A 23,812-nucleotide genomic window follows, 5' to 3' on the forward strand; every position below is an offset into this window, starting at 1 on the left:
CTTCCTGGAGATAGATTTGCCTTTGTTTCCAGTAGGAGGAGCAGTGAGCTGTGCTTCTAAAAAGTTTCAAAAATCAATTCTCTAGGAGACAGAAAAGGAACTAAAACTTAGTACTTGGTCAAGACCCAGCTTTCAACTTTTTCAGGGCACTTGTATTTATAGTACAGATAATTTCAATATTGTCGTAAGAAATGACCTGATGAAACTAGTTTTTTTTTAATGTTTATTTTCTTTGAGAGAGAGAGACAGACAGACAGTGTGAGTGGGTACGGGCAGAGAGAGAGGGAGACACAGAATCCGAAGCAGGCTCCAGGCTCTGAGCTGTCAGCACAGAGCCTGACATGGGGCCTGAACTCACACACCACGAGATCATGACCTGAGCCAAAGTCGGATGCTTAACCAACGAAGCCACTCAGGCGCCCGATGGAACTTTTTATATTGAGGAAAGTTTGTGTATTTCTTTCAGATAGTTTCATTTCTAAGATGGGAGGAAATACTGTATATTAATAGATAGAAATTAACTTAAGTTTATTTACTTATTTTGAGAATGAGCAGGCAGGCGTGGGGCAGAGAGGGAGAGAGAGAATCCCAAGCCGGCTCCGTGCTGTCAGCACAGAGCCTGATGCAGGACTGGAACTTACGAACTGCAAGGTCATGACCTGAGCCAAAACTAGGAGTCAGACCAACTGAGCCACCCAGGTGTACCAATAGATAAAAATTTATAGACCGTTTTCTTTTGAGAACTGTCCTGTCTTCCTTCCCTTCTGTCTTAAAGCTAGAACGGTTAGAATGGTTCTTTCCCCAGTAGTTCACTTTTTAAAAAACTCATTAACCTCTACCCTCCTGACTTGTGCACGTTACTGTATATGTGTTCTCCTTTAAATTAGGAGGTTTTAAAAGAGCCACAGTAGTTTTTAAGAAGACCTCTAACCTCAATATTTCAATATACCATATACCCAGTGGCTACTGGGGCTGGCCTGTACTGACTTCTGAGTCCATCGTTAAATGTTCAGAAACCCCTGAGATGTTAAATCCTCCAGGGTAGAGGTATTTACACCGTGGAAACCAGCAAATGCCGCTGATCGGGGCTCCCCACTCCTGCCTCCTCTCCCTGTCTCCCCCAGCCAGCAGACAGCAAACCACCGCATTTACCCGGCTGGGATATCCGTCGGACAAGATACCCAGGAAGGTTCTTACCATGCTGTGGCTGAAAAATTGGAACGAAAAGTCGTGTTTGTATCATCTGTGTGTTAATTCATGTAATTGTGTGCCTCTAAAGTTCTGAGGGTTTTTTTTTGTTTTTTTTTTTTTCCATGCCGCCTTAGTGAAAATAGTCTTAGGTTCTCACGTTAACGTGCGTGCTTCTGCCTTTGGTATTTTGCGTGTACTCTTTTTTCTAGTTTCTGATACATTTTTGTCGCTCCTGGTGTGCTGTTTATCTCGTAGGACTCATGGGTCAGTTAGCTTTGTCTCGAGCCTTCGTCTTGTTGCTTGTGGTGAGCCTGGCCTTTCCTCTGAAAGTGAAAAATATTTCCTTCAGTTTTGAATTTTCTTGTATTTTTGTGTTAGGAAAATGATCTTCGGGTTGTGGGTTTCTCATCCTGTTTCACTCTGCGTTCCCCAACTTCAGTTGTAATATGTTTCTGTAGTAGGCATTTGAATGAGAACGGGTAATCTTTTATTCCACAGACTGATAAGGGATTAAATATTTGTGCTATGCTGATAATACTTGCTTATTAAGTAAAAAAAGCTCACACTGAAGTCAGCGAAACAAAAAGCCCTCGTTCTCGCCCAGCCCTCCTGTTTTCTGCGGATATATCAGCGTATACATCAGCGTATACTTTTTTGCTTTCAGAGTTTTTTGTACGTACACGCCTGGGTTTTGCCTCTTGGTTTGTTCCAGTACTACTTTTTCTGTGTGTCTTGTGCACTTCCTCCTCCTTCACAGGTGAACAGTGTCTCACTAGATCGATCTGCCAGAACTTTCTCATTGACCGTCTGTCAACACACACCTCAGTTGCCTCCAGGGTTTTGTTTTAAAAACCTTTTCACAGATAATGCCCCAGTGTAGGTGTCTCTGCAGTTTTGGACCAGCTGATCTGGAATTATAAATTCCTGGAAGTCGAATCGCTGAGTCAGAGTCCGTTTATTTAAAAATTTTAGGAATATTTCTAAATGCCGTACCAACGGAGCATGAGAGTGTGTGGGTTTGCAGCCTTTCACTAATCTGATTTGATTACCATTTCTCGTTAATTGTGTCGTTGTCCAGCATGTTCATTTTTTTGTGTGTCAGTTTACCTTTTAAAATAAAGTTATTAATGAGCATTTTCAGAAAATTAGTGTTTTTGTCACATATGCAGGAAACTTTTCTTTCCCCAGAGTTAATTGTTTGTTTGAATTTATTTATGATATTCTTAGCCTTTTAGAAGTTTTAATTTTTGTTTTTAATCTAGTTAGCAATTTTATCCTTCTGGTTTCTGAAGGTTGTTTTTTTTTTTTTTTTTTTTTTACATATTTTATAAAGCCATCTCCAGTTAGACTGTGGAAATACGCACCTGTATATTCTAGGGTGTTTTGTTTTTGGTATTCTGTCCACATTTTTAACTGGCCTTGAATTTATTTTTGAGTAAGGAGTGAAGTATAGATCCAAGTGAATTATTTATGTCTTGATGATCCAAGAGTATATAATCTTCAGTAAAGGATGGCTTGGATTTGAATCTTGATTTCCTTTATCACTGGTGTCTGATCTTCATCTTGGAAAAGTTACTTACCCTCTGTGCCTCCGTTTCTATACCAGTAAGATGAATGGTATTTTTTTTAATGTTTAGTTATTTATTTTGAGAGAGAGGTGGCCGGGGGCGGGGGGGGGGGGGGGTAGCGCGTGCGGGAGTACGCACAGGGGAGGGACAGAGAAAAAAAGGAGAGAGAGAATCCCAAGCAGGCTCTGCACCATTAACACAGAGCCTGACGACATGGGGCTTGGGGCTAGTGAGATCATAACCTGAGCGAAAACTAGGAGTTGGACACTTACCCACTGAGCCACTGAGGCACCCCGAGGACAAATGGTATTTCATGTAGGCATTTAGTATGCTGACTGGTACATAGTTAGTGTTTCCCAAATATTAGCTGTTAATTGTTGTATCAATGCCATTTAGTGAGTAATCTCATCCTTTCCATTAATTTTAATGTTACTTTTGTCATATATTAAATTCTTGTATAATTTTGGATCCCTTTCTGTATTTCCAACGTTTTACAGAGAGAACCAGTGAGATACTAACAACCGTCAAAGAAGTCAAAGAGCTACGTGTTTTATAGGCACTGAAGGCCTGCTGGAATGACTTAAACAGAGATGCAAACGCTGGTCTGTGCACAAGGCAGTAATTAATTACATTCCAGCCAGACACAAGTAATCTGCCTTTCTGTAGATAAGAGTCATTGGCATAATTATCAGTTTTCCACAACGTTAAATTTTGTAAGGGTGAAGTTAATCTCGCCAGATGGTCTAGATGGGAGACAAATCTTTCTTCCCCCTCTTGTGCCCATTGCAGAGTCCTGTTCCTTTGATGTGCCTGTGTCTTTTTTCCCCAGAGCCCAATTCAATGAATATGGTTTTATAATACTTGTAAGCAGCAGAAGGACATCTCGCTCATTCCTCTTATTTTTTTTATTATTTTTTAAGTTTATTTATTTTGAGAGAGAGAGAGAATGAGTAGGGGAGGGGCAGAGAGAGGGAGAGAAAATCCCAAGCAGGCTCTGTGCTGTCAATGCAGAGCCCGACTCGGGGCTCAAACCCACAAACTGTGAGATCGTGACCTGGGCCGGAACCAAGAGTTGGATGCTCAACCAACCGAGCCCCCCAGGCGCCCCATCCTGCTTTTTAAGAGAATATTTTTCCTAGCTGTTTTTTCATTATTAGTTTCCAAATGCACGTTAGAAACACATTAGTAATAAAAGGATTCTAATGACTAAAATTGGGAATGTGTTAGGTGGAGATAGATTAATTTTCACTGGGGTTGATTTCAGTTAATATCCTAGAATTTAGGAGCTGGAAGGAAACTTCTAGATTCTCTCTTCCAACCCTCTGATGTTACTGTTATCTCTCTATCATGGAAAATTTCCAGCAGACTAAGAGAAAAAAGTATCCTGCAAGCCCATGCCCTGCATCAGCAGCTCTCCTCTCTGTTAATTACTTTTCTTGTTTTGTCCACAATCCCACCGTCCGCCCTGCGTTGAAACAAAATTCCCACGTGTTTCATCAGCCCGATGTTTTATGTGTTAAAAGGTGATGAGTCACACAGAAGTAAACTATAGTTAGCACACACCTAAAAAATTAGCAATGTAATTATAATACTCCGGCTTTTCCCATTATCCAGTAATTCTGTTCTAGTTTATTCCTTTGAATCAGGATACAAATAAAGTCCATGCACTGCAATCAGTTGTTGTATCTCAAATATCCTTTAATATACATGGTCTCCTTTCTTGCCCCACCCCCCCCCCCCTTGCTAGTTCTTTTTTTTTTTTTTTTTTTTTTTGCTAGTTCTTGATGGAAGAAACTGGGTTGTCTTACCTGTGGAGTATTCTACAGTTTGGATTTTGATTGTAACTCCATGGTGGTGTTTAACATATTCTTCTTCTTTTCCTGGCATTTCCTGTGACTGATAATTAGTTCCAGAAACCTGTTCACATTTGGGTTAGGTTTTTGTGTCTTTTTTTTCCGATAGTGTTTTATTGTTGGCGATGAGTGCCTTCATCAAGAGGCACGTGACGTCCGGTTGTCTCTTTCTGTGATGTTAGCACTTGTAAATGACTGTTCCCTAGATCCCTTCATTCTTTGGGCATTGCAGATGGTGGTATCTTGACTTTTATCATTCAGAAACTTCTCTTAATCAGCTATCAGGTTACCCACAGTACATCGTGTTTATGAAAAGTACAACAAATGCTTGTTTTTTTCCTCCCCCTTTGATTATCAGTCTTCAGAGTAAGGAGTTGGTTTTGTGGCATCATCCAGAGATGATGAGTGAATTGTTTAGGTTTTCATCACCATCGTGAAGTCATGGTTTTAAAGCCACTTGATTTATCTTCCGTCCACTTTAGCTCTAATTCTTCCTGATGTCCTAATGTGCCATTGCTGGCCAGTGGGACCTTCTTCAGGTTGTTTCTGGTTCCTTCTGACGGGATCCCGATAGTCGCTCCTAGTTTCTTTGCTCTCTCTGGCATGTATTCTGCCCCAGCCCTCGAACCAGTCAGCCTCTTCTGGAAGGAGGAATGGTATCTGGCGATGACAAACAAGGCATTCAAAATACGCGTTGTTTCTTGCTGTTTATTTTGAGATTTCAGAATGGTAGATTAAAATATTACCTTTAAATCTCCTAACTGGAGAAAAATAACTACACAGTTAGAGTTAACCCATCCGAGTAATTTATTTTTCTTTTAAAGAATGTTATCTTTATGACCTAAATGTATAGCATCTACCACATTTTGTCAAATAGCGTGTACTTTACAAACTAGGGTCGAAATCTGCAGAGGATTGGATTTTTGACGTTTTATTCAGATTACCTAATGCCATATGGTTGGTAGTTGGTAGTCTTCTTGTTCGTGTAGCCCATTTGACGATCAATTATTACGTGAACTGACATTTTCAAATAATACTATCTTTCTCTACCTTCCACCATACTGCATATGTAAGTTTATATTTCCCCAGAAATAATGCAAGTTCCTGCAGCCAGAGTTCTTTCGACCACAGCATTTTACAGGATTCCTGTGGACAAGAAATTAATGTATTTCATGGGATATTTGTATCTTTAAAGTAGAACTTGCTTGCTGGGAACACTTTAAAAAGAAAGTATTTGCATAAATGTTATGTATGTAGCTAGTAATTTTGAACATTTGCTCCACTGTTGGAAGGTATTTTTGCTTGAATAAGAACTTTTCTGCCTCTTTGCTCCCGGAAGACACATAATGACACATAATCTTGCGTTCTTGATGGCTGATGCTGCTGGTAGTGAAAACGATCATTCACGTACATTTTTTAATACTTCTGTCTCATTCTCGATCGTTTTGTCTCTCTCTTCAGACACTCTCCACAAGCACCACCTCTTTAGTAGCTACTGTAATATTCCATCCTCTTGCCTTACTTGTAACAGTTGCAGACCATGTAGCTTGACTTAAAAGTCACGTTTTCTGTTTTTAGGAGGCGTTGGCCACGATTAGGCTTCTCGATGTCTTGTGTGAAATGACCGCCAACACCGATCTGCTCAGCTATCTGCAGGTTTTTCCCTGGCTTGCTGGAAAGAGTGATCGGTGAGTGAAGCGTCACCCTTATCATCATGTTTAATTGAGGAATCCTTGGCTCGTCACACTGAAATATAAGTCCAAACACAGATCCTTAATTTTCATTGTATTGGTATATTTTTGAGATTATTTTTGGACTGGTCTTTCTTAACAAGAATCATTGTGCTTTGGTAACAGCTCAGGCTTTTGCCACTTGCCTGCTGTGCAACTCAGGACGCCTGCTCAGTAGATGAGAGTCCTGACACGTGTTCCACAGGCTGCACATAGTGGGCGTCTCCTCACGGGTGTGTGGTGTGGGGGGTTGTGATGATGGGGGTAGTGGTTTCAGTGATGATGATGGTGCCTTTTATATCAGTTTTCCAAATTTGCTAGTAGATTTTTCTCAATTACCTTCATGGACACAAAGAATAGTGCCCTACACATAGTAATTAGGCATTCCGTTCTTAGAAGAAAATGGTTTTACGCAAGAAGCCATTGTCTGGAATACCATCTTTGCTAAAAAGCTATTTGCAGCATAATTCAAGTAGGACCTGTTCCTTGTGGTTAGCCATGCTTGTGGTGTTGTTATTTGCTGTTCTCTGTTTTTTTCCTTTAAAAAAGATCATATTTCTGGTGGAGATGCGTTCTCCAAGAAGGATGAATTGTGTCTAGGTGGGCAGACAAGTCAGCAGGGAGCTGTAGAAGATGTTTAGAATCTCATGTGAGTGTTTTATTTTGAGTACAGTGCTTTTAGTGATGATCAAAATAAAATGCCACAGACCTGCAAAACAGAATCATTGTTGAAAACCGTGCGTGCAGCCAAGGCAGCCATGGGCTGTCCACCCAACTCTGCCAAATTACTACCCTCTGTGAGCTTGAGTTCTTCGTTCTGAAATGGAGAAAATGGTACTTGCCTCTACTAGGTCTGTTGAGAGTGTTAAATGAGAGAATGTGGAAACACGTCACTGCAGCTTCTGGAAGATGATCTATTTTCGTGTGCTGTCTGAGAGGCATCTCATAGAGCATGACAGTGTTACTCCTTTTGAATGGAGCCAGAATAGATTTCTGGAGACTACATGCTGCCTTCTGACGATCTGCACAATGAGAAAAAAGTCCACATACTTCTTGGTTTCTGTCCTGTGGCTCACTGTAGAATAGGTATTGCATTTTAGACTTGGCGGACTGTGGTTGTCACATGAGTTCCTTCATAAAGAAAGAATGTGGGGTTGGAAACCTCTTTATGAGAAAGATTGCAGAAAATTTTTAGCTAACTTTCCTTTGTGGATAGAAAGTCCAAGTCGGGATGATCCCTGTGGCTTATCTCCCCAAAACCCGAGTCATGAAAAAATTTAAAACGAAAGAGTCTTTTACTTTTCATTTAAAGAAAGCTTTATTTTATAATAGTAAAAATTTTCTTCTGGAAAAGAAAGTTCATTGTTTTTCGTATAGATCTTTTACGACTGATTCACGTGGCTGGCAATGACACTGCGAACATCTTCAGTACCAGTGGTTGTGTAAAAGCAGAGGGTGACGTCTCAAACGTGGCTGAAGGTTTTAAGTCTCATCTTATTCGTCTGATTGGAAATCTGTGTTATAAGAATAAAGATAACCAAGACAAGGTAAGATGATTTCTGAGGATGTTTCATATGTGTATGGCTTCCTTTAGAATGTGATATTTAGGATTTCGAATATGTACACTTTTCTGGAATGAAAGTTTGCTTAGAAGGTAGTTGGAGATGCTAGGTATGTGCATATATCCCACAGATATGCATAACGTGTCATATTTGTTTATATCGGGGTTTGTATTTTTAGAGTGTTGCTTTGTATGTGTCCTCCGTGTGTTTGAGTCCGTCTCTTTTCTTATAAAGTATCAATGTTTGTCCAGAGCCTGGGCATTTGAACACATTCTTACTATCACGTAGGAAACAGTCAATAAAAACAGATTTAAAATTTAAATCTAGCATTTAAAATGCTAGAAATTTTGAAACACACAGTAGATATGTAATAAACGCTAGTTATGGGCCATTATGTTAGTAAAAAAAAAAAAAAAAAAAAACAAAACCCTTAAATCTGTGACCAGCATTTCTGGATGATTGCTTCGTAAGCATTTCTTTTAGACATTTTGAAACTGATACAGTATTTAAGTATTAAGTCTTTGGAAACTCAATAAACTGCCCCTGGAAACCTCTTTTGTGCTGAATAGCTTAGGTGGGACTACACTGATACATGAAAAGATGAGAAAAAAGATGGCAGGAGAATTGGACCACAGGCTTAACACTGAATTAGCCTGCCTATATTTCACTGGAATTTTCTTCGGGTGGCACTTGTTTTGCCTGATGAAATATATCAGATGTATGTGTGACAGATCTATTTTTTCCAAGATGGCTGCAAACACATACCTGGAATTTGACTCTGCCACTCTCCCATCAAGGATTAGCATTTGATGCTAATTCTCTTCATTCTCTTCAGTTTGATGACTAAAGCCCCGTGGCTGCTTTGAAGAAGAATATATGGTGGGAGTGATCTTCCACCATTTCTGATACAGCCGTTGACTGGTCTTGGAGATTCCGTTTCTAGCCTCTTAAAAGCCAGTCACCGTGTAAGATGTGCAGATTGCCTGCGATCACTGTGCCATGATTTTGCCAAGTCTGCCTGGAGAAGCCCTGGAGGATGAACTGTACTGAGGAGAGTGAAGGAGACTAGGCAGGGAACGCCAAGGCAGCAGACGTGGGATCAAGAAACCATCTTGGAAGGTTTCTGGGTAGTTGCTCAGATCCTTAGTTCCAAGCTCAGTTCCCTAGTTGCACGGCAGAGGCCACATGAATTGGAGACAGCCTGCCTCACAGAGCCCTTTCTGAATTTGTGACCCACAGCGTTGTGGGAAGAAGTGAAAAATTGGGGGAAAAAAAACAAACACCAAGTTGTGTGGGTTCTGCTTCTGTTAATGGCCCTGTGTGCTACCATTGGACTGGTCCTCCTGCAGATAATACTTGTAAACTCTGGACAAAAGACAGCCGTGTGAACATAATCAAATTTGACACAAACCGGCAGGTTTGGGAATTGAATTGCCACTTAGAAGAAGGGAGCAGCCCCGTGTGTGCTGTGCAGGACAATTATTAGAACTCTGAAAGAAAATCTGTACTCCCTTCACCTTCAGGATGAAATGGACAGTTTGGAGTAACCACAGCCGTTGGAAAGTGAAGGAGGGACTCCCGGGTGGGAGAAAGCAAGCCCCGGATTCTGGGCACCTGCTGCCTGAGTCCATGCCGATGCCTGAATCACACATGCGGGGCAGGCTCCAGGCAGCTGAGCCAAGGATTAAACGATTGTACTGAGATTTGAGCTGCCGTGCCAGAGTTTACAGTTTAACTCCAACCAAGATCATTGCTTGCTAAAACAAAAATATTCAGCATTTTCTAGAGGAATAAAATAGAAACCAGAGTTTCCGTGGCCTAGCATTCGCAATGTCCAGGATACAGTCCACGCTTACTGTAAGCACAAGAAAGTATGCCCCGTTTTCCGAGAGAAAAAAGATGGCCAACAGAAACTTCAGGGACACAGACATTGGGTTTAGCAGACAGAGATTTTAAAGCAATTGTAACTATGCTCAAGGATGTAAAGGAAAATATACTCCTAATGAATGAAAAGATAGTGTAACTCAACAGAGAAATAGAAACTAAAAAAATAAAAATCAAAGTGTAAGGGCCAAATGGAAAATCTAGAACTGAAAAACACGGTATCCAAAATACAATTTGAAAATTTTACTGAATGAGCTTGACAACTCCAGAGAGGTGACAGAGGAAAGAGTCAGTCAGTGTGCTTGGAGATAGAACCATAGAAGTCATCCAATCTGAAGAACAGAGAAAAGGTTGACAAGAGAACGGTCATCTGACGTCTCAATTCTGTGTGTTGTGCATCGTTGATCGTCGGAATCATTTCTACAGGATGTGGCACGGAACCAGATGCCAGATAGCTAGCTCAGATGTGCATCTAGCATCTCGACTCCTCCCCACTTTCAAGCAGGTATGAGTGAAAGACTACTAATCCCCTCCCCACCCTGGAAAGTTACTGGCCCGATTTTTGTGAGAGAAAGGTGATGGAGAATAAAAAACACTTTGCCTTTTTGATGACCAAGACTGCCTTTCTTGAGGAGCACAAAAGAGGTGGCTTTTCTTGTGCTTAACTATTCTTTTGTTGCCGATTTGGATAGGCCTCTTATAGGAACAAAACGTAGTAACCCTTAAAAGGCTTGTGAAATAACTCACTCAAGTCAGGATCAGGTTGCACCATAAGTAAATCTGGAGTGTGCCCAAGTGCTGCTGTGGAGAGGTCATCGGGGCTCACAGGAAGTCGGTGGTATGTTCCTTCACGTGTGTGATTGCTAATAGCCCTCCTGGTTTCTGAGCAAACATTCTCGAAGGAATGAGAAAGGTCATTCTCTCAGTAGAAGAATGCCCCTGTTGCCCCTGCTTTCTTACTGTGCCAACGAAGTGCCTTCCCTGAACCCATTCCTTCTGGGATTTGTTTCTCCTTCCAAAGAATCTGCCACGGCGTCACAGTCCTAGAAGCTTCTTCATTCTTGTAGTCAAATCCTGGTTCTCGCTGGCTGTTAGACATTGACCTTGGTCATTGTTGCCTCCAGGGAAAGCAATCACACGCATTAAAGATAACTTTAGTCGCGGTGTTAGAGAGACAGAGGATTATGCGGTGTTAGAGAGACAGAGGATTATGCGGCGTAGTGGGTCTCTATCACCAGGCTCTTGCTTCCACCCAGATTTGGGCCCAAAGGGAAATTTGGCTCCGTCTCTGCTCTAACTCTGTTTGAGTTAGGGGGATTTTGTGCCACCTAATCTGATTTGGTTCATTCTTCAACCCAGAGGAAGGGACTGATACCCTGTTGAGTGTTTCTTATGTCCCAGCGTGGTGTAGAGTGAATTACATGTCTTATCAACTTGGATATTTGTATCAGCCCCGAAAAGCAGGCTCTGTTAACCACGTTTTAGGAGAGGCCACCAGGTTGGTGAGTTGCCCGATCCAGAGTAGTATTTAGATTTGTCTGACTCTGAGCTCCTGGGCCTGTACCATCATGCCTGCCTCTCATTTAAGAGCGTTCTGGGGTTTGCAAGAAGAGGTTTACAACAGGCTTCCTTCCTGATGGACCTCAGACCGAAGGTGCTGGCGGCTGGTGAGTCTGCATCTACTAGGCCAGCCGGGCCCCTCGTGCCCCGTCTCGGCTCAAGTCCGGCCCCCCCGGGGACTCGCATCTCTGTCTCTGATTCATCTACTCGTCAAATGTGAATGTTCCTGGCTGTGGGGACCTTTTGTTGGATGAAACAGACGGGTATCTCTTCTGTGAAGCTGCCACTCGAGAAGCATCTAGGGCCTAATTATCCTTGCCTCTTTGAACTAGGATCCCAAAATGATTGACAGATTTTCCTAGATCTTTGTGCACTGCCTGGTTGCTTGGAGGTCTGATCAGAAGCCGTTTAAGCCCAGCTGGGTCTCTGTGCTTGTCCGCGTAAGTTCATTCTTTGCACTGAATGTGGTGGCCCCCGCCTGGATGGCACCCTTTACGGTTGTGGGGCCCTTTCCCTGTTATAAAGATCCTTTTATCTACATTAGTTTAGTGGAGGCTTCGGATGCCTCTGTGGAAAAGGCTAAAAAGACACCATCATCATTTTCTAAATGAGGAAACCAAGGCTCAGAGAGACTGTGATTTCATTCAGTTAGCATTTTTCGCATAGAAACTCCTGCTGCGCGCTCTGGAGGAGACTGAGTCACCTTCGTAGGGAGGTCTGCGTGGCACCGGGTACCTCTGAAAAAAGCCCCTGTGGCCCACCCTCCTGTCCGCGAGGAGCAGGTGAGGTGTGGTCCTGTGGGCGGGCTGTGCCAGCTAGCAGTCCCTCTGTCTCTCAAGGGCAGGAGCCGACTGCACCATCGTGACAGGAAGGGTGACAGTCCCCCTTTGCATTTGTGTCTCTGGGCTCTGGGTGGGACGGTCCAGTGTGCCTGGCCTTGGATGGAAGTTTATTTCCCCAGGCCTCCCCTGGGTCTTGAACTCTTAGTTCGCTGCCCGTGATGGGTCGTGGTGTTTCTTGAATTGTAAAAGGGTTGCTGACTCCCTTTTTCCCAGGTCGTGGTAGGGAGCTGTTCACAAACACTTGGTGACTTCTGTTCTTACCTTGTTTTCTGTGCTCGACAAAACATAGTATCTCCTCGCTGCGTCTCTAGTGATTGGTTTACTTTTAAACCTTTGTGGACCTGAAATGGAGATTCTGTTTTGGTTTCTATTGTAAGAAGCACATGGGTATCAATGCCGTAAACATGAAGAAAGCATTCTTTGGCTGCCTCTTTGTTAGCCGAAGGAATGCATGGTTTACTTTTTTTCTTCCCTGTTCTCTCCTTCGCTATTGTCAGAAATGCTCTAAGGGAATTCTTCATGAGAAAAAAAAAAAAAACCAAACCCGGTTGCTGGTTTTTTTTCCATAAAGCTAAGTGCGTGTATTCAAAGCGGATCAGCAAATGAACTAGTTTGTCTGCCTTCATTTCCCCCCAAAGAAGTTGTATCGACTGCACCGGGCCCTCCGCAGTTTGGGTTATTTGGTCCATTCTGCCAAAAGGTTTGTGGAAATGCCGCTCAGTCCCTCTTTCTCCTCCTCCCTGATAGAAAAGATTCCCAGCATTCACACATATGTTGGATCCCATGTGTTCAGACATATGCACACAGAAAGCTTTCATCGCAGCCCTGGCTTCATTTTAAAAATAAGCCTCCGGCGCACGGACAAGTCCAGCACGTGAAGACCGTGCGCTGGGTGGCCAGCTCTGAGTCCCAGGCCCGAAGTATCTGCTACGGAGGTAGGTGTCATCTAGACACGTGGAAGACCTCTGTGCTCTGTTTTTGACGAAGGAAGTTCTGCCCGTTGTGTTACCCTCAACAGCTAAATTGTGCCTCCCGCACAGCAGGCATTCGGGAAGTGCTCGCGTGGGGATTCATGGTCAGCATCTCCACACACCGAACACAGTTTTAGGTTCTGGAAATAGAAAGCAAGTAAGACATGACCCTCCTCCTCAAGGAGTGTGTATTTTACCGTAAAACGTCCTTATTCTGTTTGCAAACAGAGACATGTAGTGAGAATAAAACCGCTTTTCCACGTGAAAATCAGAGTTCCTCTAGATTTGGGGTTCTGTAATTATTTTTGAAAGTCTTTCATGTTTGTCACGTATTTGAATATATTCTAACTTACTGTAACATGACTTATTTTGATTTGACTTACCCAGATCTGAATTTTAGACTATAAGAACATCTGCAAAGTGTAATATTCGCAAGGAGTTAAACGATATTTCTTTAACCCCAAATTTAGCTTTATAGATCCCAGTGTACTTTTTTCGTTAAAAAAGTTTTACACTAAACTTAACACTTGTTAAGCGATCATAACATGATTGTTTTTTCACTGCTTTTTTTTCTGGAGGGGGACTGGTACCTTCAGCTTTTAGCATCTAGATGTGACGGGTCAAGAGCAGGCCAGCTGTTCAACCCTTTTTTATGATTTCTTTCTATTTGACATGTTCTCAACCAGCATATTTGCCTATCAGATCATGAACCCGAAATAATCAGTTGCTATTTCCTAATCCTTTTTTTAGGTTTGTTTATTTTTGAGAGAGTGCGAGCAGGGGAGGGGCAGGGAGAGGGGGAGACGGAGGATCCGAGGCAGGCTCCAGGCTCTGTCTGAGCTGTCCGCACAGATCCTGACGCGGGGCTCGAACCCACGAACCGTGAGATCACGACCTGAGCCGAAGTCGGACGCTTCACCGACTGAGCCCCCCAGGGGTCCCCAGTCATTTTAGTGAGGCCGTTGCTCTTGGGGAGGGTCAGTGCTTGCTTTGTGCTGCGTCCCTACTGCTGGCTTGTCGGTTCCCCGGGGGGTTGATGGGAGCGCAGGGAAGGGCATGCCCGACGAGTGTGGGGGGGTCCTCCGTGCCGCTGTATGGTGGGCCCTGTGTCCTCATGCAGGACCAGCGCCTGCGTTCTCGGCCTGTGGGTTCTTTACCCAGGTGACCGTAGCTTGGCCCCAAGGTCACAGGTGCCTTCTCTGGCCACTGCAGGGAAGGCTTTCCACCCACGCTCACCTCTGGAGCCCATACCTACTCCTCTTTACCCCGACTTTATCCTGGACTCATACCCTCCATTTCTGTATGTAAATGTGTTACTGGCTGTGGATTCTGGCACACGTGTCCGTATGCAGGTGGCTGTCATTTATGGCTCCAGTGTAGCACACACATGTAAACTGACCCCTGGCAGTTCATGCAGTGTCACTCACTTTTACCTTGGCAAAGCCTGGTTCCTTCCCAGTCATCTCTCCACGCCCCCCCCCCCCCCCAACCGGTGTCCTTTCATGAGATTGCTCTCCCCAGGTCTTCTCGGCTGGTAATACCGTAATCTGCACGCTTTGCCACATATGTAGTTTTCCATTTTTACGGAAATCTTCCACCCGTACCTCCGTGCCTGACTACTGGGAGACTTCAGGTAGGCTGGTGCAGACATCCCGGCGGTGGGTTCTCCCGCCCGTGGCTCCTCTGTCTTTGCGTGCTTCGTCACATTTGGGCCCACGAGTAGATGTGATACTCATACAGCAAGCTGAGAACGGTACAGAGAACCCACGCGGAACCTCGTGGTTAGACACCCCAGCTCTGCCTCGTAGTTTACCGTCTCTTAGCTGTGTAGGCTTGGACAAGTGATTTAACCTCTCTGAGCCTCAGCTCCATCACGTGTAAAACACCTGCCTGTGTGGCCGGAGGGATGAAGTGAGATCGCGTGCGGGAAGTGGCTGACAGCATGTGTGTGGCCTCTCCCCGCCGCTCCCCTCCCGTCCCACTGTAACTGAGAGGCTCCGCTTCAGTCAGTGTCTCCCAGTGCCTATATTTAAATGGAAATTTATGGACAGCATCTCACGGGTATTTACACAGTTTAAAGTAACCCTCACATACCGTCTACTGTGTTCAGCGCTTTTCTCATAGATGGGGCTTTTGGAAGGAAGTAAAATGGAGTAGACAAAACTTCCTTCAGGACGGGAATCCTTTTTTCCCCGGTCACTTTGACCACACCTGCGCTCTGAGTTGAATTTCTCTTTTGTTATTGCCTAGGAAAGAACCGAAGGGTTTTCTCTGTGGGTCCCTGAATCCGTTCTAGCTCACTTCTGAGAGCGTGTTAAGGAACTTTCACATTACAGGGACCTGGCCTGTCTGGGTGAGCCTGTGTCTGTCCTCTGTCAGAAACAAGTTGCCCAGAATCGCAGTTTATTGATTTGAAGATTGAACGTATAGGCAAGATCCGGCTTGCTTCGAATTCCTCTTCTTTGTAATGTAATCCTAGTTCAAGAAATATGTCAAAATTCATAAATCAAGCTGTCACCATTAGTTTCCTGAACCTACAGTTCCTGTTACAGTAGGCGAAATTAAAATTCCTACCTAGAGGACACATACCGTGGCTCTGCTTCGTGCAGCTGTAAATTTTTTCTTTTTAAAGACCCAAAACCCCTTTTTGTGTCTTGTCACGGAGCGATCAGCTTGTTCTTTCGGAGAAAAGAGGTAAATTATTTAAAAGGAGGAATCATACTAAAGGTGCAAATAAAATGTAACAGCCTGCTGGTGGCTGTTGTTTCACTCCTGCACACGAACCAGGCCCCAGGCCTGGGCTTTCTCGAGCATGCGGCCTCCTCGGCCCTCTTCCCCACCGACCTGTAAGCTCCTTGAAGGCAGCACGCACCCTGTCCGGTGAATCCCTGCCACAGCTCCTGGTGTGCAGCACCAGGAGTCCGTGAACCGTGGATCGGTGCCCCCCTGTGCTGGTCACTCGGTGTTTGGAGGAGGAGTCAAGTTACTCTCTGGGAGCGATAGGCTACATTCTGCCTCCAGAACCAAACTCTGCCGGCTGGCCTCTACTGTTCTGCACCTACCAGAAAAAGACGTTTGAGGCTTGTCGCTTGAAACCTTTGACCAGCTGGTGAGACTCCTTAGAGCAGGCACGTTTTACAGAGCAGCGCAGGGGGAGCTGGCGGTGGAGTCGTTCTGGACAGCGGTCATGTTCCTTGGTTCTGGCCGAACCGTTTTCTTTGTTGTCTGAAGTGCCCCAGGAGTACGTGACTTCTTGGAGGTTAGCGTAGAGACCTACATTCCTGGGACGTGCATATTTGGAGAGGCATGATTGATCCATCTCCTGCGTACCGAAAGGAAGTCACTGGGCGAGTATTTGTCTGTGGTGACTCAGCAGTTTGTAAAAGCCTGGAATCCGATTTTCTTAACTGCCACTCCGTTTTCTTTACTGTGCCCTCTGATCAGTTTCTAGACAACAGGGATTTTAAATGGGTTCATGTTTCACGGTAAAAACAATGATTTCACAGTATCCATAACAAGAAATAGCTGAGACTTTAGGTGACAGAAAACTAGCCACGTAAACCGAGACAAGTACCGTGTTCCTGGGTGGAAATGTGGGGATATTATAAAGACACTGTTTGGTACTGTTTTTACACTGCTTTATCTGTTTATTGGTAGGCCAATTATATCCCCACTAAAGGGGAAAAAAATCCCAGAATTTTGACCAAAAAAATGTGAAAAGAATTAGAGAATTATTTTAGCAATACTAAGATATACTTAAAAAAATATTTTTTTAATGTTTATTTTGCCTGAGCGGGGGAAGGGCAGAGAGAGAGAGGGAGACACAGAATCTGAAGCAGGCTTCAGGCTCCCAACTGTCAACACAGAGCCCGACGCAGGGCTTGAACCCATGAACCGCGAGATCATGACCTGAGCCGAAGTCGGACACTCAACCGACTGAGCCACCCAGGCGCCTCCAAAATAAACATACTTTACAGCTAAAATAATCAACAATGTCCAGAGCGTATAGGTTGGTGGAACAGAGCATGTACTTTGGAAGCAGACCCCCAGAGGGGAGAAGGCCCCATGTGACCAGAGAGGAGAGGGAGCTTGTTAACTATTCGAAAAAGGCTAAGCTTACCTGGAGGAAACACTAAGACAAAGTTGTGTCGATTAAGGAATAAAGTGTTACGGATAGGAATCATGGGAATCTGGAACAGCACATAATTAACTTGTCAGAATAACCAGGGATATTTTATGGAGCAGGAATAATGAAGATTAGCATAGATGGGACTGTAAATAAGGGAGGAACTCGGGCGTGGAGCTCCTGTCTGAGTTGGGCTAGATAGATAGTGCGTGGCTGATCGTGAGCAAATTATTCATCCTGTCTGTGACTCAGTTTACTCAACCCAAAATGGAGTCATGGCAAAGGGTGGCTGTGAGGGTTAGATAATCCGTTTAGGACATGTGATAAGCCTTTAGTCAAGGCCAGCTGTATTTGTGTTACCAACTTTTCCATAATTGGAAATGTTTAAGTAAATTACGGTAATGTGATACGCAGCCAATAAAAATCATGTTTTCAGAGAACATTTATTGTCTCGAAACAGTCAGTGCTCAGGATAACATGCTCGGTGGGAATTCAATACTGTATCTGAGGAGCCACGCGTTCATGTGTATCTGTGTGGTAAGCGTACTTTAGAGGCACGAATACATAGACGCATAACAAATGGATCCCGCACAGATAGACTACAGCTGTCTCTGGTTGGTGAAGTTAGGGTGGGTTTTATTTTTTCCTGTATACTTGTTCGTAGTCTTAACAGTGAATGTGAATTTCTTTCCTAATAACGAGAAGGTGCTATTCAAAAAGGAAAGGGGTGCATGTCTAGAGTTCCTGATAAGAGAATATACTTCGTTCATTGGGGACTGAAATAGTTCTTCATTCTACTTTCCACGGTAGGGACGGCATCTTGACCCCCACTCCCTGGCCGAGGTCTGGGGGCTTTAACAGTTACAATTTCAATTATATTTTTAATTGAAAGATTCTAACAAGCAAAACGTTAGCCTACAACGTGGATATTTTGCTAACGAATAATAGTGGGGATGGAGGTGGTAGGTGTGTGTGTGTGTGTGTGTGTGAAAGAGTGTGAGGGGGAGTGAGAGAGAAGAAAACGTAAAGATGATTTTTCTAGTGTGTTAAACTTCTTTTTTTCCCCCCTTGAAAAGAATAGGAATTTGAATTTACCCTTTATTGTCAGGTGTTCTGTTTTGGGTACGTTAGCATCTGCTGAATGCTCAGGTATCCAAGCTTTCTAGCACATACCCCCACCTAGTGTGGATCTGAGTACTTTGACGTTGTGAAGTCTCTTTGTATCTCCCCAGGCTCTCCTTCATTGAGAAAAGTGCTCTTTCAAATATTGGAGAGTCTCCCATTTCTTTCAAAGGCTAGAGTGGAACTGTCTGTCACGCATCTAACACAGTTTTGATCCTTACCATATTTTGCTTTTTCTGTTTTTTCTTTCCCCCCGGCAGCAACTAAAAAGAGGATCAAAGCCACGTTCCTATAATGGCCTTGTTTTCGTCAGCGCTTGAAGTCACGACCGGACTGCGCCCTCCACCCCTTTTTAAAAGCCTGTCGCTTGTCTTGTCCCGATAGAATTTAATTTCATACCCATTACATTCTAGTGGACCAGGAATGATATGTAGTCCCAAGCTGTGGATTTTAGTTTGAATTTAAATCTGCTGCCGTGTTGCAGTCAAGAGTGAAGTCGGCAATAATTCTGAGTTCCCAAGTACGAGCGAACATGCTATTTGGCGTAGGGGCAAGAGCTTTCAGTTCAGCTCAACAGATACGTGCCTGCCATATGCTGTGTACCAGCCAGCGCTCCAGGCACTGGGAGTGCAGAAACGGATTTGGCCTGGTGCTTACTCCCAAGGAATGCACAGTGTAAAGGGGGAGACAGGTGTAAAAACGGATCGTTCCAGTAGAGTAGAGTAAGTGGTGTGTGAAAAGTATTCCGACTGAGTAGGAGAAATGCTGCAAAGGCTTCGTACAAGGGGCTCACCTTGGAGCTTCCTGAAGGGCCTCCAGGATCTCGGCCTTCAGGGAAGAATTAGGAGCAACGGGGCAGGTGGAGGAAAGGCTTGGCTTTGGGGGCAGGCGGGTGGGACCCCCTGCCTTGGGCCTTTGCTGGGACCTGAGGGGTGGGGGGTGGGGGTGCGGAGGTGACAGAGCGGCGGGCCGTGGGGTTCTGTGGGCCACGCCGATGGGCCCTGAACTCCGCTGGAGGAATTGTATGTCCTCGTAAATTTATTGAAATATCTTTCAGCTCTGAAAATGGTTTTGGGTCTCCTTCACACCCACATATTCCTTCTTTGTGTTCTCTGTGTGTGTTTTATCTTTTGCCGAACTTCTTCCCTCTTTCACATTGTGTTATTATTTCTAGCCCTCGGGGTAGAATTTTCTCATTTGTCACCCCCCTTCCCCAACTCCTCTCCCCTCCTCTTCCTTCCGTCTCCCTCCCTGTGGTTTGCCCGCAGGGATTTCTCGTGGTCCCCTGGGTCGTGCACTTGCTCACAGAGGAGTCTGCTTCTGCTTCCCGTCTCCTAGGGCCCTCGAGGGTCCACAGATCCCACGTCTCACCGGTTTCTGTGTTGTTATTTCTTGACCAGGGGTTCCAGTGGCACACCAGCAGTGTGGACCCTGCACCTCCCTGTGGAAGTGGCCCCATCCCACCCCGACCAGATCTCCGGGCAAACTACAAGCCTCATTAAATGAGCAGACAGAGTTTTCAGCCTGTGGTGGGGCCTCATTCCGCACTGGGGGTTTTCATTCCTGGTCACTGCCCACTGAGGGCCACTTGCCTCAGTCAGACCGACTGAGCCCCCCGGGGGCCGGCCCCAGTGGTGATAACATTCTGACTGCCTTCTCGGAGTGCCTCCTGTGTAGACTCGAGTGTGGCGTTCTAGACGCGTGCTTTATTTCATCCCATCCAATTCCACAGCCGTGTTCACCGAGTCGGTCCGCCTCTCCAGGCTCAGCGTGGTGGGGTAGGCCCGGTTCCCGACAGCGTCGATCTCAGTGCTGGCTCGGTTCCCCGAAGCTCTCGGAGCAGGGCCTCGGCCTGTCTCGGGCCGGCCCGTGAGCAGGCCGCCCCCGCGAATGGGCGCCGAGAGAGGGAAAAAGCTAAGGTCCTTTTCCGCCTGAGCTGCATGTAGATGGTCGCTGTCGCCCCCCCCCCCCCCCCCCCCCCCCCCCCCCAACCTACTGGCTCTCTCTTGGGTGCAGGGCCTGGGAAGGAGGACCCTCTGGTCCCTGCTCGTCAGGTTAGCCCTCTAAGCCTTCCAGGTCAGCTTCGGGAATTCTCGTGCCTGTATGGAGCTGCCGGTATCTGTGAAGAGCTGCCTCTCACCTGGGCAAGGAGGGGCCCTGGTTCTCAGGACGCCTCTGTCTTCCCTCTGTGTTTCATCATGCTCGGTGTCCCACTATGAACCCTTTGCTTCTCGTAGCTCACGTTTGTGTTAAAAGGCAAAGGAGCCTTGGAGGGGAAACACTTGAGAGCCGCCTCGGTCTCCCGCATATCTGTGCGACGCGTTGCCGTCTTTCCCCTGATGGTGAGGACAGCCCACGCTTAGTTTCTGTGGTCCGTCACGATGGTCTGTGCCAATAGACGATGGTCTATTATTTAATGGTAATAACTTGGACACCTACATTTTCTTTTGGAGAAAAGTCATTAGTTGCCTTGGCTGCTTACTTCGATTGGAAAAATAAAATTTTAAGCCCTGTTCAGGACCCTGGAAAATAAGTTACTTCTAAAATGAGAAACAGCAGCAGTGACAGTATTAGGAGCAAGTGTGGTGCCCGCTGGGCCGGAGACGCCTCGTCAGCCCCTTACAACTGTCTGTGCATTTATCCTCGTGATGTTTCCTGGAGTAGGGTATATCATCATCCCTGCCTCACAAATTTGTAAACGGAGGCCTACCCGGGTTCCCGAACTTTCGCAGGGTCACATGTAGCGAGTCAGCAGTAGAGCCACGTAAGAATCCGGGCAGCCCGGCTTCAGACCCAGGCTCTGGAGCCGGCCACCCCGCCTCCCAGCTGCCCGCTCTCCTATCCGTGTTTGGCCTAGACTCATCGTCGGCTGGGTCTCTGGGATGGTTGTCCGCTGGGGACATTGTGAGCCGAAGACATGATTCTTCCAGTTTCTCTGTGTGGCCCCGGAGTCGGTTTCTGTGAATGCACACAGAAGCCCCAGTATCAATCTTTCAGTGCAAGAGTCAGTTTTTTGTGAATTAAGTTTAAAATAGGATTGTCTTTGCTCACCCAGACGATTTTTAAGCTTTCAAAGACTGACATTTCAAAAAAGAGGTCTTGATTAAAGAAACTTTTATCTGCTAATACATAACACACACACACACACACACACACACACACACACACACACCCAGGCAAAGAGAATGTGTGTTGTTTAATCATTTAAAGAAAAATCCAACTATTAGCATTAAAAGAAAATAGCTAAGCAGCATCTATGATGAGCTTCTTAAAAGGTCTTTCCAGTTTTTGTTTGATGTTACCTGAGGAGGCCCTCGGGCACGGGGGCTGCTCTCCGAGAAGGGCAGGAGACCGAGCGGAGGGGCCTCACCCAAAGCTTCCTTGTGTGTGTGGTGGGGAGTGATTGTCCTTTTCAGGTTGAAGTGTTTGTATTATTGTACATCTTACGTTACAAATCCTTCCCCAAGCCGCACTTAGCTCATGTTACTCTTGGACTTTTGAATAATTGCTTTAGCGTGAGACTCATTTCTGGGTGTGATGTAGTGAGAGTGTTGAATTTACCCACTGGAGAAATCCAGCGGGAAACTTTCAAAGTGAGTCCTTTCCGCGGCAGAGTTGGGGCCCGAGGGCCGCCGGAGCTGAAGTTCTGTGTGTTTAATCCCACGGGGACGGTGCGTGACCGTGGAGGAGGAGGGAGCCAGGGTGAGGACTGTAACTAAGAGGACAGACACGGTTTGAGATGTTTTCCGAAGCAGATCACACCCTCCTCCTCCTCTCTGGGGCGAGGAGTGACTCTGGGTCTGCACCTGCAGCTCCAGAACGGACAGCCTGGGGGCTGGGGGTGTGGAGGAGGAGGGCCGGGAAGTCTGAGCCGGGAGGTGGGGGAGGTGGGCGGCGGGGGTGTTGACAGGAAGAATCCGACTGGCAGGCCTCTGGGAGCGGAGGGGAGGGCGTGTCTCCCGCCTGCTGGAATTTCAGCCCTGGCAACTCTGGGGCTACATCCCCCTCCCTCCCCTAACCAAAAACAAAGCAAAACAAAAAAATATCTCAGTGCTTCAGTGCAGCGAGGGGCAGTACCAGCTGCCCTGCTAAACGGCGGGCGGCCGCGCCGAGGTGCGCCCTCCGGCCGCCGGGCCCCGGCGGGAGCCCTCGGAGCCGCCCCGAGCCCTGGCCCAGCCCTGGGGTCCCCCAGGGGTGCGCCGCAAAAGGGAGGAGTGGACGTTTCATTCGGCGCTTGGAGAAGGAGATGGGTCCGTTCTGGACTCCGCTCAAGACAGATTTGTGTCTCATCTCGAAAAATCATTTCTAGCAGTTTTAGAAGAAACCTTAGCGCAGCACTGGTAAATACGGAGAGGACAAAACATGTTCTTTTCCACATACACAGAGGACTCGGGGAGTTTCGTGGACACTAACCTTATGGGTCAAATTGTTTGGGAATTTTAGTTACCAAAGTTTTGACTCAAATTCTCAGTTGGCATTTCATTTGCCTTTCAGTGTTCTCCGCCTTCTGGGTAGTTTTTCTAAACCATTCAGCTTGGCTTTATCAGGAAGTTAAACACTGATAACGCTTTCCCCGTATCTGACGTAGTCACTGAAGTGGCATTTATTAGACTTCTGTGTACACTGTTTATTGGTTTTATTTCAATTTGCAAAAGAGGAAACACAGAGTTCAGCTTTTGTGCGGAGATGCACAGACTCAGATTACACCTAACGCTCCCAAGTTGGGATGGCCGAGAGTGACTCGGCCCTGTCGCCGGAACGTGGCCGCAGGAAGGCTCGTGCGGCGGTCCGGGGCCCCGGTGCCGCTTCCACGGACCCTCAGCCCTGTCACCCTGCGCTCCCAGGCTCCCAGCTGTCCCCCCTGCCCTCCCCTGGGAAGTCGGTCTGTGGCCCTGGTAGTGCTGTTGTCAGGAGCGGGGGAGCGCGGACCGTCATCGGTGCCTCCGTGTGGCGCCACGGGCTTTCTGGCCATTTTGGATCCGTGTACAAGCTCGGTGGGTGAAACGACAGATCCGTGGCTTGAGATTCACCTGCTGTAGTGTCGTGCCTCATTGTTTCTGGTTCAGAACTTTAGATTCAAGCGACTGGTTTTGAAAAACCGAAGTTGTCCGTGGACCATCACGCCTGATTGCAAGATCGCCTCTGACGTGTGCCCGTCCACGGCTTCGGGGACTCTTCGTCAGTGCGGTGTTTTGCGCGCTGACGGTTGGTTATCTTTAAGATGTTGTTTTAGGTTGCCAGGCGTTAATTGAAACGCACACTGGCCTGTGTGCCTGCGCATGCACGCATGCCTACACGCTCAGCAGAGCGCCAGGAGCTGTGATTTAAAGTGGAATTGATAGAGCAGTGTGTAATGTGTTATATTTAGGCAGGCTCCTCGTACAGCTTCATGTGACATCTCGT

At 46.0% G+C, this 23,812-nt stretch overlaps 1 protein-coding gene across 1 annotated transcript in view; it reads left to right on the forward strand.

Annotated features, from left to right (window-relative positions):
* The window catches only part of ATXN10 (ataxin 10), a 167,064-nt gene that overhangs the window by 67,760 nt on the left and 75,492 nt on the right, over positions 1-23,812 (forward strand). Inside the window, 3 exon segments of the mRNA XM_043562909.1 lie at positions 6,191-6,271; positions 6,273-6,300; positions 7,720-7,889. Coding sequence (XP_043418844.1) covers positions 6,191-6,271; positions 6,273-6,300; positions 7,720-7,889 — 279 coding nt within the window.

This window comes from Prionailurus bengalensis, chromosome B4 (assembly GCF_016509475.1).
Source record: "Prionailurus bengalensis isolate Pbe53 chromosome B4, Fcat_Pben_1.1_paternal_pri, whole genome shotgun sequence".
In the NCBI taxonomy this organism is placed as follows: domain Eukaryota; kingdom Metazoa; phylum Chordata; class Mammalia; order Carnivora; family Felidae; genus Prionailurus; species Prionailurus bengalensis.